A 19,708-nucleotide genomic window follows, 5' to 3' on the forward strand; every position below is an offset into this window, starting at 1 on the left:
ATAATTATGAGAGGAATCTTCGCAAGTCGAAACTGAAAAGTTAGACACAGCGGGTTCTATTTTTAGATCAGTGGCAACTGTGGCACAGGCACATGCAATCTGTCAGAAAAAACCCCCATCTTCTGCTTTAATTGAGAAGCAGGAAATTTATGGTCTTAATCATTGGTATTGTGGAGAATATAAGCTACATGTCATTGATTAATTCTGAGGATGAGAGTACACTCTCGCTTAAGCAAAGGGCGGAAGAATACGCTCTGTGGAAAAGTTAGCGCACTCCAAGAGTGCGCTAACAGTTTTAGCGCATCGCCATTAGCCAATCAACTGGTTCACATCAGTCATTTGACACCAGTACTTACTGACAATTATTATTATTATTATTATTATTATATTATTATTATTATTATTTAAGTTATTGAAACATCCCAGTGCACTAAGGGATTTATAGAGCAAATCAAGAAAATTCATTATTGAACGAAGCGCATAGCGCTGAGTTCAATAATTATTTTCGAGAGCTTCGACAGATTGACTGTGCAGAGTTTTGCCCCTTGCCAAGGTCGACGGAAACCACATTTTCAAAATAAATGTGGCATGTTTCTCGTGTGGTATCTTCACTCATCGGGGAGTCTAATACTAAATATGAACGGTAAGAATGCTCTGAACCCTACACGTATTATATCCCCATCGTTTTATCGTTCACGTTTGCCCAACATGTTAAAGGACCAGACCACGCTGTTTTAGCGTCAACAACGCTTCGAATCGTGTTCCTGCGCGACCGAACACTTCCCGATGTTTGCAGTTAGTTAGAAAACCACTTTCTTACCGTCTTCAACAATGTTTGGTTTACTTCGGAATCTTCTAAGGCCGTAATCCGACGAATTTTGTGACCGAAGCGACGGATTTCTTCTCCAAAACGACCCGCCATTGTGCCGCGTGATCTTCGCGAGACTGGCTTATGAATAAATTATCCGTGACGTCACACCGTGTGGAGATGGTAGTTTACCAACATCATGAACATGACAACAACAAGCGTAACTGCAGACGAAATTGAACCGTACATGTTCGAACTACCGGTTTCTCTCCTCGAATCAAGCATGAAAGATGAGGGCGGAGTTCCAGCAGTAGTGAAACAGTGACGATGAAAATTGCGACACTGTTTGTCTCAGCGATCAAAGGTAAACACGCCCGCTCTCAGTGCTGAACTTATCGTCTGCTTTCGAGTCTGTGCTATTTTTTCACTCTCGCCTTGTCAACGCACTCGCGAATAAGTGGGATATTGTTTAAGTGTTCATGCATTGCATTCACGAGTAAAAGAACAACAGCTCATCGCAGTTTTAACTGTTCTTGATTATTTCAGAGACTGGTGTCAGAGTGGCCACTGTACCAGTTGTATTGTGTGGGAGGGGCAGATTTGAGAGAGAGAGGAAGCTAGCCTGAGGTACATTGTAGAATGAAAACTTGCAGGGGAGCAAGAATGCATCACCAGCCACGAAGGTGTACATACAACTTTTTTTGAGGTGCCTATATTTGTTTGATTGTTAAATGTATGTATTTGTTGTTGTTTTTAAAGGCTATCAAGAAAACTGTTGTCATTTAAATTTGTAATACTCAGTCACATATAGTTTTACACACACACACACAAGATTAACTCACTTGCATGCCCACAGAAGAAGTTTGCTCTTCACATTGTTCTGTTGTTGTTTTTATAATGTAATCATTGTAACATCAACACTCAGTAATAACCAATATTACAACACAATCACTTTTTCATCAGAACTAAGACCTATTTTGAGCCTTAATTTAAGTTGACTAGTAATGATATTAATCATAATGTATTTATTTTTATAATGTACAAACTAGAGTATGTATGTGGATATGTGTGTGATGGTGCTGGTATGGATATGTGTGGTTTGGGTTATGTGTGTACTGATGTGTACATTTTATGTGTTTTGTATGTTTTGCGAGTGCGATTTTATGTGATGTTATTCTGTACACCAGCCAAAACAAAATGTCTGGTATATTAGATAATAAACGCACCTTTAAATTTATTAGCGACTACACCCCGTCACCCTCCAGTCCCCCTCCCCCCCATTACACCCTACACTTTTAACATTGTATAAAAAATCATGCCCCAATATAGGTCCCTAGTCACCTGGGAGGACGTTAAGCTCCATAATCAACATCAACAACGTATTGAATTGAATTGAAAAGCTGGGGTTAGGAGGTCTAACTTCTTGATTTAAAGTGGTTTTTTTCTCAGGTGCATGTAGTTTTTTTATTTGTTTGAAATCATGGTGTATTCTGGTTGTAAGAGAAGAATCAATTTCCTTGTAAGCCTGCAAAATTAAGATTTGTCATTTTTGAAGTAGCCTACATTTTTGTAAGAGTCCAAAATAGTCCAGGATAAGGAGGAAAAACATAGGGTGGGTCAGGAAATCTGAAACATTGCATAGTTTTGTTTTGCCTATGTAGACACAAAAAGTACTTAGAGCACTTTCCCCCCCCCCAAGAGAGCATAGCTTAGTTTTAATTATTTTAATGCCACTGTTAGCAAGAGGAGTACTACAGACAGCAATCAAACAGTGGGTTTTTTTTCTGTAGACATTGCTATTTCTGTTTAGGTGTTTCAGTAGTTTTCTATGCGGATAAATCATGCTGCATGATCACTAGAAACATACCAGCTCTGTTGCATGCAAGTTTTTTAAAGTTTTTTTCCCCATGTTAATCCGAGAGAAAAAAAACAACCCACAGAGATAAAGTTGAACTGGCAGTTTGACTGAAGCAGTGGTAATAACACAGAGTGCTCTTCCTACAATCAATTTTTTTATGTGGATGATGATGTCCATACATGTACTTGGTTGTATTATTTTGCTAGACTATTTGTTTCTGTTAGATATATCTGCTCACATGATTGTTGTTCATAATTTGACATTACATTTACTGCTGATCAAAATGTATTGTTGGAATAGGTCTGCTTAATATTCTGACTGCAGTTTTGTAATAAAATCAAATAACACAGATGTTTTAAGTATCAAAGTGCTTTTCACACACACACACACACACACACACACACACACACACACACACACACACACACACACACACACACACACACACTCACACACTCACACACTATGAGTATGACTGCAAACATGAATTTGTACTTGTATTAATTATGATTACTGTATTACAGAACCTGATCTGAAAAAAAGGACAACAGCAAATTATTCATGCAAGCTTGCTGTATTAACGATTTCTTTATCTATTTAATACAACACTGAATTAGATAACAACTATAACAACGTGTGTGTGTTTGTGTGAATGTCTATGTGTATATGGACGGACACTGATTAAACCTGAGACTCATCGATTACCCAGGTGAGTGTAAAAGAGGGAGAGAGAGAGGGAACTTTAAGGTGGGTGCATGGGGACGGACATGTAGTAACAGATATATGTTTTAATCTGTAATCTTAACACATGTGCTTAAAATTAGGAACAGATGCCATTCCACTACAAATACTGTCAGTCTGACAAAAACGCCCAGTGACACTGAACCCCTATCCCTTACAGAACACATTCAGTATACATGTACTCACTTCCTTTCGTCTGCGTTTAGTGAAAGCAGATCGTTCTGATGACATTGGTATCCGGTTTCTGACCTCCTGTGAGTGGTCAACAATTGTCGGAAATGGAACTGCGTTAGGCAACAGCTGTTTTGTGTGTGCCAGGTTATCTTGCCGGCTTAACTGCGTTCGCATTGGAAGAAAGTGTCGCGAAACACAGCACATCGTGTTGGCGGCCGTTTCCAGTTAATCAGTCTTGCTGCAGAAGTTGTAAGCCCATCGGAAAAAGGTGACAACTGATGCCTGAACCTTTTTTCTATACTTCATAGCTATCAGCAGCCGTGCGCATCCCTTCGGCGTGCTGTTGATGCTCGATTTAGGCAAACGCCCACTTGAGCGTAAGCTGTAACTTTCGGTTTCCAAACACTAAGTGACGTCACAGCCGGTTCTCGTCTACTGGCGGCCATTTCGAAATCTCGTTTAGCAGACGAATTTGGCGGAACGTTTTTAATTAAATCACAATGATTAAGCTACGAATCGGTGAATTTCTTTACATTTTTGGAATCTTTAGGTGCATTTCTCTAACCTTCAGTCATCGATTAGTGGTTCTAATAACCTTTAAAACAGCGTGGTCTGGTCCTTTAATATGCTGAACGGGGTTTATGTCGTCTGCTAGGCTATGGCAATCGAACCACTGTGCGACAGTCTCATTTCAAAACAAAAATTGCTCGTCACGTTGCACTGAGTCTGCACGCATGAGGCAGGCTGGTAATAAGTCTTATATATAATGGTAAGACCGTTCTAAACACTACACGTTTTCGATTCCGATTGTTCTTGCCTTGAAAAAATAATTCGGAAACCATTCATTCATCAAAAAAAGAAGAAAAAGAATCAGAAAATACATTGTACATTTTACCTACAGGCCAAACAAGAGATCCAAGCAAGTTGCACTGATCAAAAAATATATTTTTAGATCAATGGCAAGTTGTCAAGTACAGGCGCTTGCATTTGGATGTGTCCAATGATAGTAGGTTTGGTTGTGATCAATCAGAATAATGTAGGAATTAAAAATGTATGACAGTTTGTATGATGACATGTAATTCACATATGCTGAAATACAATATTATACATCATATAATATTAATATGGCTGTTGCCATGAGCATGAACCCCAAGAAAGGTTTAATGTTATGCAAATCAAAATACCAAAATCAAGCACCTATTAATCTGGTCTACGGCGCGGGAAGATTGAGGCCTTCGTAAACGTTCAACGTTGGCCAATAATGATTTTAACAACGTTGTGTCGTTTTGTATTATGTTTTATTTTGTTGATCAATTGATAAATATGTCTTCCCAACATATTACAAATCAAACAGAAATAAAGTCTTAGAGAACTACAATAATTATTGTTGCCATCAAAACCTTGCAAGGCCTCAACCGTTCTCACGAGATCAGTTACATTTTTTCTCTCTCTTTCTCTCTCTCTCTCTGTCTCTGTCTGTCTGTCTGTCTGTCTGTCTGTCTGTCTGTCTGTCTGTCTGTCTGTCTGTCTGTCTGTCTCTCTCTCTCTGTATGTATGTCTTTGTCTGTGTCTCCCTCTGAGTTTCTCCGCTTCTGTCTTTCTATGTCTGTCTCTGTCTATGTGTGTGTGTGTCTCTCTCTCTCTCTCTCTCTCTCTCTCTTCTCTCTCTCGCTCTCGCTTTCTCTCTCTCTCTCATCTGACTCTTGGCACACAGGTCAAAGCAGAGGTTAACTTGAGTGCACGTGTACCTAGCAGGAGGGGGGTGATTTCTTGAATTAGCTGAGGGCGGTAAACATGTGTCTCAAAGCAGAGGTTGGGCTATTTTTAGACTGTCAGAACTGACAGTACAGCGTCGTCAATCCCCGCGTGAAGGAAATAGCTCACCTTCCACGTCCAAAACGTAGTGATATTGACACGCCAGATTAGCGCGGTAGCGTACTGTGCTAAGCAGGAAAGCGAGCTTTTCTGTATTCTTGTTAACTTCGCAATTTCCGGAAAACATCCACTTTCACTTTGAGACTGTTCAATTTACATTCGACACTATCAAAACCACTTTGCAATACTGAAATAATTTTTTTTTGTGTTCGAAAGCTACAGCCAATCGTTATTATATCCCCTTAGGTACAGTTTTATAACATTATTGGCACATGTAAACAATCGGAATTAATTAATGAACGCTACGAAAAGGGCAGCCTTTAACCTCCCTGTTGTCACTCAGCATTTTTTTAATTCTCATCCACACTTTCAGCACTTCCCCCACCCGCCCACTCTATCTCAGATGTAATTTGTAAATGACGTTTTCAGCCTTCAATCCATTACTTAACACAGTAAGTCAAGCTTTTCAAACCTTATTAATAATTGCTTTGATTTTTTGCTGATGTTCAGTTTATTATTTAATAAAGATCTCATGGTTCAAAATTTCATATTGTTTTTTCAAAAACGTGCGTGTGTTCCATTTCAAACTAACCTCACTGATGTGAAGGCAGGTTTCACGGTAATCAGACTCTTTGATGTGTGTAAACTTTGCCTTCAAATTACTTGCTTACTGTGTTGATTTTCATCATTTTTTCTGCTTGGCATGAGTAAGTATGGTATTTGCAATACAAAAAAAATAAATAAAAGCTAAAGTGTTTGTGTTTGAGCAATTATTTGAGCGAGTTTTTCGAAGCGAACGTATGAATCCTGACTGACACCATTTCCTTCTGTCACATGACCCCATCTCAAAGTGTGATTCAAGCAGAGACGAAAATAACGCACAAAACTTATGATAATGGGGTTATTAATTCAATTAATACACAAGGTTAGTCTCTGACTAGATAAAATAGGGAAAACATATCAAATGGGAGCATAAAACCGTTTCTGGAAAAATTTTCAATCGCCACCGAAAGTCTCTGTCAGGAAAAAAACCACGTGCTTTGTTTGAAAAGCAAAGCCTAATTTTACACATCGCGTGCTTTTGTCTGTTATTCTTGCTTGTGAACATCATTTATAGCAGGTGTATCATCAACTGTATCACAAAATCGCAAAGAATGAACATTTTTATTGTGATCCGACCGGTGTCTGTAGACTGAATCACACGTTCGGCAAACTTCGTTTTTAACGGAAATAACCGAGCCTTTCATCGGAAACGACGTTTCAACCGCTTCATATCGTCTGCAGGAAGAAAAAGAGGAATGCGATACCCAGTGAGTAAAACATTTAATCGTTTTTAGTGCCTTTTGATCAAGTTTTGTTGCGTCTGTCAGCAACGTTCGTCAACCCAACGTTCGACACAGCGACGCACACATACGGATTTGAAGCGTTTGCATTCGGAAAGTGAGTGATTTGTGAGTTCGTTTGCATAATTTCAATCGCTAGTAGGTTTTTCCTTCGTCTCCCATTGTTGTGTTTGCATGTTATTGGCATTTCATTGTGTAAATTGAAAGTTTGTGAGTAACAGTAGTACAATCTGTCGAACGTTGGCGACGCTGACAGACGGAAATATCGAACGTTGCCTTCTATGACAGAAGGGCTTGGCGATCGTACTTTTGACAATATGGAGACAGCAATGTGCGCTCGTTACCACAACGGTCATGAAGAAAATTCCGGTCGGAATCCCGGGCAGAGTGACGCCAGAGATAAGCGTGTGACCCGCTCAGCCAATATATTTTTTTTTTCCGATAAATACCTTTGATGACGTCATATCCGGCTTTTTGTCAAAGTTGAGGCGGCACTGTCACACCCTCATTTTTCAATCAAATTGATTGACATTTTGGCCAAGCAATCTCTGACGAAGGCCGGACTTCGGTATTGCATTTCAATTTGGTGGCTTAAAAATTAATTAAAGACTAAATAATTTGTTTTTAAAACGATACAAATTTACGTTCATCTTATTTTTCATCATTTTCTGATTCCAAAAACATATAAATATGTTATATTTGGATTAAAAACAAGCTCTGAAAATTAAAAATATAAAAATTATTATTAAAATAAGATTTCCGAAATCGATTTAAAAACAATTTCATCTTATTCCTTGTGGGTTCCTGATTCCAAAAACATATAGATGTGATATGTTTGGATTAAAAACATGCTCAGAAAGTTAAAAAGAATAGAGATAAAGAAAAGCGTGCTATCCTTCTCAGCGCAACTACTACCCCGCTCTTCTTGTCAATTTCACTGCCTTTGCATCGAGCGGTGAACTGACGATGCTACGAGTATACGCTCTTGCTGTAAAAATGCAGTGAGTTCAGTTTCATTCTGTTAGTTCGACAGCTTGACTAAATGTTGTACATGAACAAAGTATGCAAACCAGATGATCCAGCGACGTCCTTCCCAATTTATGTCCAATATGGACGTCTACCCACAACACGCCACTGGATGCCGCGTGGTCAGCCAACCATGTGGTGCAAGTCGTGAAAACCAGGTTCTTTGTCCCACAGTGAGACATTCAAGTTGGGCACTTTGTGACCGCTGACTTTGTCAGCATGGATGGAAAGGTTGAGAGATACAGGGCGGTGATCATCCCCAAGTCAACCCATTTCCCCGAGAGGAGATCTGTGTAAAGTGTTTGCGCGCAAAAGACAATGGGAGATACTATGTCTTTCCTAATGTTGATGACATTTCATGCTTGCCAATGGCTCAGATAAAAAAAAATCCCACCAACCAACCATGAACAACAGGGGGTATTACTTTTTTGACATGTGACCAAGTCTCATTTGAGCGTTCACAGTGTTACCTGAGAATAGCACACCCCCTTGAAATGGGACCAAAGAAAAAGCGTTGTTTTTTTGCATTTTTGAATGCTTTTCTAAAGTCATAAGTTCATTTGTGAAAAAAAAATTGTTTAGGGATTCTTTTGCTGAATGCATGCAGTTAAGAAATTGACCCCGTTTTCAAATTTAGGGGGTAGGGTTGCCCCATAGCCCACGTATGTCTGTGTGACTGTGTCAAATATTAATCTACTTTGCGTACAAAATGTATAGATGTTTGTTTTTCGATTTTAGAATGATTTCTTAAGCTGGCTAGAACTTCTGAGGTCTACAGGAAACGATAAAGATAAAAAATATACAAAATATAAGTAGCGTCCTTTATCTTACCATTGTTCTGATCAATGCTGTCCCTTTATTTGCAAGTTAACCATTTTTCTTAATGTGTTCAAGGAGTATGTTAAAAATTATTATCAATGGTTGCTTTAAACAGCACCTTTGGGCAGTTATTATGCACTGAAGTTGTAAAAGCATGTTTTGGGTTTTTTAGGATATAGCGTCTTGGAACGCCAATCATCTTGGAAATACGAATGTTCATATAATTTGTTTTACTGTTTTGGATAGATAAAAAGTTGAACTCTTGGTGCAAACGTTTTTTTGGCCCCTGTTTGACTATTTATTATTTTGGAATATTGTGTGTGAGGGGGGAACTGCAATCCTCAATATCATGAAACGTGCCTGAACTCCATTATTACTGTCACATCTGTTTTACAAATTACACCCATAATCCAAACCAACGCGCAAACACACACACACACACCACAACTACACACATATGTAATCGTTACCATTAGCCAACGCTCATCACAACACTGTCAGTCTCAAGTCTGAAGAATAATAGTATAAATCATAACTAATTTTCTTCACACCATCATAGACATAATGTTGCTTCACATGTTCTTTGTACAATCGTCGGTTTTCACAATAAATATTGCATTACTGTAATTGTCTTCTTTTTCTTTAACAAAATATTTCCAAAAACAAAACTCAAAGACCACACAAGCTATTGCAACCTACTCCTATCCCTGGTCTCTCTTCCTGGGTTCAATGGTACCTAAGACTTACATTCAAATGCTTACATTTTCATGCTACCCACATTGTCAAAATACCAATAATTAGTCAAAACAAATGTTAACTACTACCTAACTTCCTTTCAGACCCACACCCATTATTATACACACATTTCACATTTAAACCATTAGTCGGCTCCCTGTCGATATTTATCGACTAAGTTCCTTGTTTGGTAATGTGGATGATAAGCTACATGCCACTAACACGGCATATGAGAAGAATCTATGCAAGTCGGCGAAAATGAGATGAAACACAGCGGCTTCTATTTTTAGATCAGTGGCACTGTGGCACAGGCACATGCAATCTGTCGGAAAATAACCCACTTCTGCTTTAATTGAGAAGCAGGGAACTTATGGTCATTTGGTATTGTGGAGAATATAAGCTACATGTCATTAATTAATTTTGAGGATCAGAGCACAGTCTCGCTTAGGCAAAGGGCGGAAGAATACGCTCTGTGGAAAAGTTAGCGCACTCCAAGAGTGCGCTAACAGTTTTAGCGCATCGCCATTAGCCAATCAACTAGTTCACATCAGTCATGTGACACCGGTACTTACTGAAAATTATTATTATTACTATATTAACAAAGCTTATAAAAACATTTAGTCAACCTGTCGGCATCAAACTAAAAGATCAACACCAAAAAACAGTCATCGCCCAGACTATATTCATATAGTCTCGACTAACCATTAGCGAAGACTGAGATTGGTCACGTTCGTCTCCGCGAAGCGTTCAAACGTAGTACTTAATTAACTTAATTTCTTCATTTTAGAGTAAACATAACATATCTATATATTTTTGAATTCAGCAGAAAATGAGGAATACAATGCAATCACTTTTAAACCAGTTAGTGAAAATAGATTTTAATGACAACTTTAATGAGCAAACCAATTAACTTGATGCCGAGCTAAAATTCAATCACATAGTCCGGGATGTTTAAAGATGACTTGACAAAATGGTCAGTCAATTTGATTAGAAAATGAGGGCATGACAGTGCGTCCTCAACTTTCGCTAAAAGCCGGATATGACGTCATCAAAGATATTTATCGAAACAATTCTGGGGGTATCATACCCAGGAACTCTCATGTTAAGTTTCATGAAGATCGGTCCAGTAGTTTTCTCGGAATCGCTCTACACACACATACATATATATACTAAAAGCACTATGCGCTTTACAATATCACTAGGTATAAGCACACGCAAACATACTCTGATTAAATAGAACTTAGCCTAGGAAGACATACTAAGAACACTAAACATTTGAGTTCATACAAAAATAGAGAATTAAATTAAATACTGGACAAATTAAAGCCTACACCAACTGCAATGGGCTATTTCAAAAGTTTAATTAACTATACAACAACTAGGCAGTGCATAAAACTCCATAATCCTAAGAAACATAAGACTATTTTACTGTAACTACTTCATAAAAAAATGATTCCCTGTCTATGTTATACCATTTAGTCAAAACTTTAAACATCGTATTGTTAAAAATCACAGTACAAAAAAGCAACTTCAGCATAATGAGAAATACAGTCGAAATTAAAGTCTGTGAATTCTTCTGTTGTTGTAGCTTGTTCTGTGGTTGAAGGTCGTTCTGTGGTTGTGGGTTGTTCTGTTGTTGTGGGTTGTTCAGTGGTTGTAGTTTGTTCTGTTGTTGTTGTTTGTTCTGTGGTTGTGGATTGTTCTGTGGTTGTAGATTGTTCTGTGGTTGTAGATTGTTCTGTTGTTGTAGATTGTTCTGTTGTTGTTGGTTGTTCTGTTGTTGTTGGTTGGTTGGTGGTTGTGGGTTGTTCTGTTGTTGTAGATTGTTCTGTGGTTGTGGGTTGTTCTGTGGTTGTGGGTTGTTCTGTGGTTGTGGGTTGTTCTGTGGTTGTGGGGTGTTCTGTGGTTGTTGTTTGTTCTGTTGTTGTAAGTTGTTCTGTTGTTGTGGGTTGTTCTGTGGTTGTGGGATGTTCTGTTGAGGGTTGCTCTGTTGTTGTGGATTGTTCTGTGGTTGTAGGCTGTTCTGTGGTTGTGGGTTTGTCTGTTGTTGTGGGTTGGTCTGTTGTTGTGGGTTGTTCTGTGGTTGTGGGTTGTTCTGTGGTTGTGGGCTGTTCTGTGGTTGTGGGTTTGTCTGTTGTTGTGGGTTGGTCTGTTGTTGTGGGTTCGTCTGTTGTTGTGGGTTGGTCTGTTGTTGTGGGTTGTTCTGTTGTTGTAAGTTGTTCTGTTGTTGTGGGTTGTTCTGTGGTTGTGGGCTGTTCTGTGGTTGTGGGTTTGTCTGTTGTTGTGGGTTGGTCTGTTGTTGTGGGTTCGTCTGTTGTTGTGGGTTGGTCTGTTGTTGTGGGTTGTTCTGTTGTTGTGGGTTGTTCTGTTGTTGTGGGTTGTTCTGTTGTTGTGGGTTGTTCTGTTGTTGTGCGTTGTTCTATTGTTGTGGGTTGTTCTGTGGTTGTGGGCTGTTCTGTGGTTGTGGGTTTGTCTGTTGTTGTGGGTTGGTCTGTTGTTGTGGGTTCGTCTGTTGTTGTGGGTTGGTCTGTTGTTGTGGGTTGTTCTGTTGTTGTGGGTTGTTCTGTGGTTGTAGGTTGTTCTGTTGTTTTGGGTTGTTCTGTGGTTGTGGGGTACTCTGTTGTTGTGGGTTGGTCTGTTGTTGTGGGTTCGTCTGTTGTTGTGGGTTGGTCTGTTGTTGTGGGTTGTTCTGTTGTTGTGGGTTGTTCTGTTGTTGTGGGTTGTTCTGTTGTTGTGGGTTGTTCTGTTGTTGTGGGTTGTTCTGTTGTTGTGGGTTGTTCTGTTGTTGTCGGTTGTTTTGTGGTTGTAGGTTGTTCTGATTTTGTGAGTTGTTCTGTTGTTGTGAGTTGTTCTGTTGTTGTGGGTTGTTCTGCTGTTGTGAGTTGTTCTGTTGTTGTGGGTTGTTCTGTTGTTGTGAGTTGTTCTGTTGTTGTGGGGTGTTCTGTTGTTGTTGTTTGTTCTGTTGTTGTAAGTTGTTCTGTTGTTGTGGGTTGTTCTGTGGTTGTGGGTTGTTCTGTGGTTGTGGGTTGTTCTGTTGAGGGTTGCTCTGTTGTTGTGGGTTGTTCTGTTGTTGTGGGTTGTTCTGTTGTTGTGGGTTGTTCTGTTGTTGTGCGTTGTTCTATTGTTGTGGGTTGTTCTGTTGTTGTGGGTTGTTCTGTGGTTGAAGGTCGTTCTGTGGTTGTGGGTTGGTCTGTTGTTGTGGGTTGTTCTGTTGTTGTCGGTTGTTTTGTGGTTGTGGGTTGTTCTGTGGTTGTGGGTTGTTCTGTTGAGGGTTGCTCTGTTGTTGTGGGTTGTTCTGTGGTTGTGGGTTGGTCTGTTGAGGGTTGCTCTGTTGTTGTGGGTTGTTCTGTGGTTGTGGGTTGTTCTGTTGAGGGTTGCTCTGTTGTTGTGGGCTGTTCTGTGGTTGTGGGTTGGTCTGTTGTTGTGGGTTGTTCTGTTGAGGGTTGCTCTGTTGTTGTGGGTTGTTCTGTGGTTGTAGGTTGTTCTGTTGAGGGTTGCTCTGTTGTTGTGGGCTGTTCTGTGGTTGTGGGTTGTTCTGTTGAGGGTTGCTCTGTTGTTGTGGGTTGTTCTGTTGAGGGTTGCTCTGTTGTTGTGGGTTGTTCTGTTGAGGGTTGCTCTGTTGTTGTGGGTTGTTCTGTGGTTGTAGGTTGTTCTGTTGAGGGTTGCTCTGTTGTTGTGGGCTGTTCTGTGGTTGTGGGTTGGTCTGTTGTTGTAAGTTGTTCTGTTGTTGTGAGTTGTTCTGTGGTTGTGGGTTGTTCTGTGGTTGTGGGTTGTTCTGTTGAGGGTTGGTCTGTTGTTGTGGGCTGTTCTGTGGTTGTGGGCTGTTCTGTGGTTGTGGGTTGTTCTGTTGTTGTTGTTGGTTGTTCTGTTGTTGTGGGTTGTTTTGTGGTTGTAGGTTGTTCTGTTTTTGTGAGTTGTTCTGTTGTTGTGGGTTGTTCTGCTGTTGTGAGTTGTTCTATTGTTGTGGGTTGTTCTGCTGTTGTGAGTTGTTCTGTTGTTGTGGGTTGTTCTGTTGTTGTGAGTTGTTCTGTTGTTGTGAGTTGTTCTGTTGTTGTGGGTTGTTCTGTAATTGTGGGTGTTTCTGTTGTTGTAGATTGTTTTGTGGTTGTGGGTTGTTCTGTGGTTGTGGGTTGTTCTGTGGTTGTTGGTTGTTTTGTGGTTGAGGGTTGCTCTGTTGTTGTGGGTTGTTCTGTTGAGGGTTGCTCTGTTGTTGTGGGTTGTTCTGTGGTTGTAGGTTGTTCTGTCGTTGTGGGTTGGTCTGTTGTTGTAGGTTGTTTTGTGGTTGTGGATTGCTCTGTTGTTGTGGGTTGTTCTGTTGTTGTGGGTTGTTCTGTGGTTGTAGGTTGTTCTGTGGTTGTGGATTGGTCTGTTGTGGGTTGTTCTGTTGATGTAGGTTGGTCTGTTGTTTTGGGTTGTTCTGTGGTTGTGGGGTACTCTGTTGTTGTGGGTTGTTCTGTTGTTGTAGATTGTTCTGTGGTTGAAGGTCGTTCAGTGGTTGTGGGTTGTTCTGTTGTTGTGGGTTGTTCAGTGGTTGTAGTTTGTTCTGTTGTTGTTGGTTTTTCTGTGGTTGTGGGTTGTTCTGTGGTTGTAGATTGTTCTGTGGTTGTAGATTGTTCTGTTGTTGTAGATTGTTCTGTTGTTGTTGGTTGTTCTGTTGTTGTTGGTTGGTTGGTGGTTGTGGGTTGTTCTGTTGTTGTAGATTGTTCTGTGGTTGTGGGTTGTTCTGTGGTTGTGGGTTGTTCTGTGGTTGTGGGGTGTTCTGTGGTTGTTCTTTGTTCTGTTGTTGTAAGTTGTTCTGTTGTTGTGGGTTGTTCTGTGGTTGTGGGTTGTTCTGTTGAGGGTTGCTCTGTTGTTGTGGGTTGTTCTGTGGTTGTAGGTTGTTCTGTGGTTGTGGGTTGGTCTGTTGTTGTAGGTTGTTCTGTTGTTATGGGTTGCTCTGTTGTTGTAGGTTGTTCTGTGGTTGTGGGTTGCTCTGTTGTTGTGGGTTGTTTCTTGGTTGTGGGTTGTTCTATGGTTGTGGGTTGGTCTGTTGTTGTAGGTTGTTCTGTTGTTATGGGTTGCTCTGTTGTTGTAGGTTGTTCTGTGGTTGTAGGTTGTTCTGTGGTTGTGGGTTGCTCTGTTGTTGTGGGTTGTTCTGTTGTTGTGGGTTGTTCTGTGGTTGTGGGTTGGTCTGTTGTTGTAGGTTGTTCTGTTGTTGTGGGTTGTTCTGTGGTTGTGGGTTGGTCTGTTGTTGTGGGTTGTTCTGTGGTTGTGGGTTGTTCTGTGGTTGTGGGTTGGTCTGTTGTTGTGGGTTGTTTTGTGGTTGTAGGTTGTTCTGCTTTTGTGAGTTGTTCTGTTGTTGTGAGTTCTTCTGTTGTGTTGGGTGGTTCTGTTGTTGTTGTGGGTTGTTCTGTTGTTGTTGTGGGTTGTTCTGTTGTTGTTGTGGGTTGTTCTGTTGTTGTTGTGTGTTGTTCTGTTGTTGTTGTGGGTTGTTCTGTTGTTGTTGTGGGTTGTTCTGTGGTTGTGGGTTGGTCTGTTGTTGTAGGTTGTTCTGTGGTGTTAGGTTGCTCTGTTGTTTTGGGCTGTTCTGTGGTTGTGGGTTGTTCTGCTTTTGTGAGTTGTTCTGTTGTTGTTGTGGGTTGTTCTGTTGTTGTTGTGGGTGGTTCTGTTGTTGTTGTGGGTGGTTCTGTTGTTGTTGTGGGTGGTTCTATGGTTGAGGGTTGTTCTGTTGTTGTGGGCTGTTCTGTGGTTGTGGGTTGTTCTGTTGCTGTAGGTTCCTCAGTAGTTGTGGGTTGTTTCTTGGTTGTGGGTTGTTCTGTGTTTGGCGCTTCAGATGCTATTGCAGACTGGCCAATCGATGATGGTTCCATTTCTCCAGCAGACTTTCCCTTCGTTGTTGACTCTTGGGCATCCGTTGCAGGAGTTGTTGGCCGAGTGACATCTTTTGCGGTGCTGAACACACTTGCGGAAGTAGACACATCAGCTGAGCTGGGCGAAGCCGGCTCAATGGGATCGTCCACAGAGGGAGACTTTGGCTGTGTCGGAGAAGGCACGACGGACATGACGCTAACACTGCGGTCTTCGAACTCCCACCCGGTTAAGCGGAGGCTTTCCTTGTTAATGATGATAACGGCAACAAACAAAGCTGTTGACATGCTCGGTGACGCGGGAATGGCGTTGATTGAAAATATGACAACGACTGATCCATTTCTGCAAAAGACGTTTGGTGTTGCTTTGACCCTGTGGTCATTTTGAATTGTATAACTGAGATCTAAACTTAGCGAAAACAGCAACTACTACAACAACATAATATTTCGACAATGTTTGTACCCCAACGAGAACATTCATTCCAGTGTAACATCGCGTTCTGACCCTCCTCATGGAAGTGTTCCAAACCAATAAACGAACGAACAAACGAACGGCCATCAAGTAAATTCATTATGAAAAACCCCCGTCCTCACCATCACGCCCCCCCTTCTTATTCCATAGGCTCTTAGCATGGCTTTGAATAGAACCCTTTGTCATGTTATTTTACATTTGTAAAACCTAATCTTCTCGTCTGAATTTTTTAAAAACTTTTCAACTCCTACCTGAATGTGTCACCCCATTATTTGTAACTGAAAATAGCTCGACTTCATCTTCTGGTAAGCAAACTGCATTAGAGCAAAGAAGAAAATGATAAAGAGAGCTATCAAAAAACGATTTTCGACGTGAAGTATAATTATGTCAAAGCATGACAAAAAATACTTACTGCAGGCTGGTTATGGAGCAGTTGCGGTATTTCTCTATCTCGGAACTTATAGCAAACGACGTGTTCACAACCTTTTGAACAAACAAAAAATCCAAGTCCAAAAAGTTACACCGATAACTTCTGGCATAGTCTTTGTGTCTGTCTCTGCCCTGCGAAAGTATCTCTGTCAGTCTGTCTGTCCGTCGGTCGGTCGGTATGTTATTTTGTCTGCCTGTCTGTCCGTCTGTCAGTCTGTCTGTCTCTCTGTGTCTCTTTGTCTCTGTCTCTCGGTATATCTATCTGTCTCTGTCTGTCTGTCTCTCTCTGTGTCTACCCCCCCTCTCTCTCTCTCCCTCTATTTCTCTTTCTCTCTCTCTCTCTCTCTCTCTCTCTCTCTCTCTCTCTCTCTCTCTCTCTCTCTCTCTCTCTCTCTCTCCCCTTAGCTGCACTGAAAGTCAATTAGTCATGTAAAACACATAAAATTATGTCTAGTAAGGACACCTTACTGTAAAATGTTGTGTAGGTTTTGTTCTTGAAAATATCTGTTTTTTTGTGTGTATTGCTGTTTTATTTCGTCGATAAGACTTTAATTAGCTAAAGCACAAGCAGATACAAGCCTTAAACCACCATTACGTTCAGTCGACGCGCGGTCATACCTTTGCAGACCTTTCCTGCAAACAGACGGGAGGTATCCCGGACTAAAATTAGAACAGGGGATTGTGGGAAAGCTGTTCAAGGGCACTCACGCACTATATTCGATTTTCAGTATACGACTCAAAACCTTTGGAATGAATTAAAATGAATAAAACACAAGACTAAAACAAAAGTTAAAAAATAGAGAAAGAAATGGGATTCGAATCCGGAACTATCGGGCCAGAGGGCTAGCGTTCTACCAATGAGCCATACGGCATACCATTTTCTGGGATGAAAATAGAAAGTTGAACGGCAAACATACATTACACGCGAGTTCTTGAGCATGTGTCAACTCGTCGGTTTCTGGGTTTCTCCGTTCGAATTTGTGTACTGGACGCTCTCTGTCGATCTCATCATTACATGAAGTCGCGGTGATACCCATAGGGCATTTCACAACAGCCGATGTTACTAAAACATTGAATGGGTAAATCTGGGAAATCGTCAACTGGAAGTACTCAATAATTATGCAACTTTTTGATCATTTGGATTTATTAAATCATTCAAAAAACCAAAGTTTAAACGATAAAACGTAAAACACTTGCCAACGAAGAGGTTCGAACCCTAGACCACCAATGTGACTATAAGCGATCGGACGCTTTTCCAACTGAGCTAATCTGACTCACGGTTGGCGTCAGCTGTTTTAATTTAAAATATTACACTTGCATTCTCGAGCGTGGGGATCAGTATTGACTCGACTCAGGTTTCCGTGTCTCTTTGTTCGTATTTGTGTACTGTACATTCTCTTTATCTCACTGTTAGAGGCAAGTTAAGTTAATAACTGACCCTATGCTCCCGTTCACTTCGTATAAGTTTGGAAAGCAATCTCAGGTAGCGTTAATTTCAAGGGTAACCGACATTATGTTGTAGTCTGGCTCCAAAATGCATTGACCAATCGCCGAAAGGCGCTGAAATCTATACACACAAGGATTTGCCTACCCAGAATGCCATTTTGTTGTTGCGGTTTGAAGGATTTAGTTCAGGAAAAGGGAAGCAAGCGGTTAAAAACGGGCGTCGAAAGAGCCAATGAATTGGGATATTAACTTTTATCCTACATACGCGAGAGAGACACCCGTGAGATAATAATCGTTCAAATCACACGTGTGTATATCATGTAAATGAGGTCATGTCAAGCAAGTCTGGCAGGGACATGGTTTTTCACTGCTTATGATGCCAAAGTTACCGAGACAAACGTCATTATAGAAACAAAAATTGCGTTCGCTAATTACCCTCGATGAATCTTTGGAACTAACACGCCACGCCACGCTTTCAGAGTGACGTTTCTTTGCTTTGACGTAATAGATTGCACGAGGCTTTAGAAGAGATCGAGGTTCCAAAACAAGCGTCTTCAATTTAGCTGCCTCGACTGCAGGGCATTTTTAGTAAAATACACGTAAGTACAGTATATAGGACAAACAGAATACTACATGGCTTGCTGTATCGTACCAGATTTACACTCGTTGCTTTTTCAAATAGTGAACAGTTCACTATTAGGCCAAAAAAAAAATTGTCTGTTTAGGGTAACCCGACCGACCCTATCGATTTGGCGCCGACCCAAAAACTTTTTTTTGATTTCAAAAAAAAAAAAGAAAAAAAAAGAGGTAAAAATGCTAAAAAGAGACATTTGGCGTTTCATTTAATATACGTTAGTTTTGAAACATGTATTCATCAAATATAAGAAGTGAATGTTCAGCCAACATAGCATTTACACACACAAAAACAAAAAAACAAAAAAAAACAAAAAAAACCCTACCTACCTACCGACCCTACTTTTTTTGGTCATGTTACCCTAAACAGACAATTTTTTTTTTTTTGCCTTAAAAAAAAACCACCACCTCGTGTAAATCTGGTACGACACGGCAAGCCATGTAGTATTCTTTATGTAGATAATATACCTGTGGATTCAGGCATTACACGCATCAAAGAGTCACCAACACATGAAAGAAACAAAAAGCACAAAGGTTTTCGAATCTTGGTATGTGCCCAAGCAAAGGGGTAGTCTTAAAGCACGTAAAAACCAGGCCAATAGAATCGTGCACACGTGAAACACTAGCTGTGCTTTTAACTGAGACCTAATTATGACGTCACAGACCTGGGAGCAGAATTCCTCTTCAAACGCCAAGAAAGTCGCTGAGGATGAGTCGGCCATGTCCTCGGTGTAGTTGTGACTCGTCACCCTCACAGACATGCTCACCACTGCAACATTTTCAGTAAGACATGTGTTACCGAGTGCAAAAGCACAACTATGGCCCTTGGAGGCAAAGCCAGACAAACAAAGTTGAGAATTCTAGAGCTACTTTCTTAGCCCTTTAAAAACTGTTATGGGTACGGAAAGGTTCCCAAGAACATACACGGAGGCAGCAGGAGTCGGACCCTATCTTGAACAAAATTCTACAATTCACAGGTGTCAGTGACGTAGAAGAAACGTCGAGCTATGAGTAGCTCGCGCTCCTCAAGGGCAGACAACTGCAGAGCCTGCAGTCTCCCTGTCACACATGATACTTTTAAAAAAAAATTAAGAGTTATCTTTTTTAAATATGTTTTGTTTTCTTCTTTCTTTCCCTCACTGTTACAATATTTTCTTCTTCTTCTTCTTCTTCTTCTTCTTCTTCTTCTTCTTCTTCTTCTTCTTCTTCTTCTTCTTCTTCTTCTTCTTCTTCTTCTTCTTCTTCTTCTTCTTCTTCTTCTTCTTCTTCTTCTTCGTTCATGGGCTTAGATTCGCACGTTCACTCATGTTTGTAGCACGAGTGGATTTTTACGTGTATGACCGTTTTTACCCCGCCATTCAGGCAGCATACGCCGATTTCGGGGGAGGCATGCTGGGTATTTTCGGGTTTCTATAACCCACCGAACTCTGACATGGATTACAGGATCTTTTTCCGTGCCCACTTGGTCTTGTGCTTGCGTGTACACACGAAGGGGGTTAAGTC

General features: G+C 40.6%; 1 protein-coding gene and 1 long non-coding RNA gene across 3 annotated transcripts in view; one reads left to right on the forward strand and one right to left on the reverse strand.

Annotated features, from left to right (window-relative positions):
• Positions 1 to 484: 484 nt before the first annotated feature.
• Positions 485 to 3,017, forward strand: LOC138945651 (uncharacterized). Its single transcript, XR_011449059.1, has 2 exons — positions 485 to 1,172; positions 1,355 to 3,017. It is a non-coding gene; the product is annotated as an uncharacterized lncRNA (long non-coding RNA).
• Positions 3,018 to 9,167: 6,150 nt separating this feature from the next.
• Positions 9,168 to 19,708, reverse strand: part of LOC138945648 (mucin-2-like) — an 18,204-nt gene continuing 7,663 nt past the window's right edge. For both annotated transcript variants that reach the window (XM_070317132.1, XM_070317131.1), the window contains 3 exons: positions 18,871 to 18,974; positions 16,110 to 16,180; positions 9,168 to 15,568 (listed from right to left, as the gene is read on the reverse strand). In XM_070317132.1, coding sequence (XP_070173233.1) covers positions 10,882 to 15,568; positions 16,110 to 16,180; positions 18,871 to 18,974 — 4,862 coding nt within the window. In that variant the 3' untranslated portion in view covers positions 9,168 to 10,881. The remainder of the gene's footprint in view (positions 15,569 to 16,109; positions 16,181 to 18,870; positions 18,975 to 19,708) is intronic.

Source organism: Littorina saxatilis, linkage group LG13 (genome assembly GCF_037325665.1).
Source record: "Littorina saxatilis isolate snail1 linkage group LG13, US_GU_Lsax_2.0, whole genome shotgun sequence".
Taxonomy (NCBI): Eukaryota; Metazoa; Mollusca; class Gastropoda; order Littorinimorpha; family Littorinidae; genus Littorina; species Littorina saxatilis.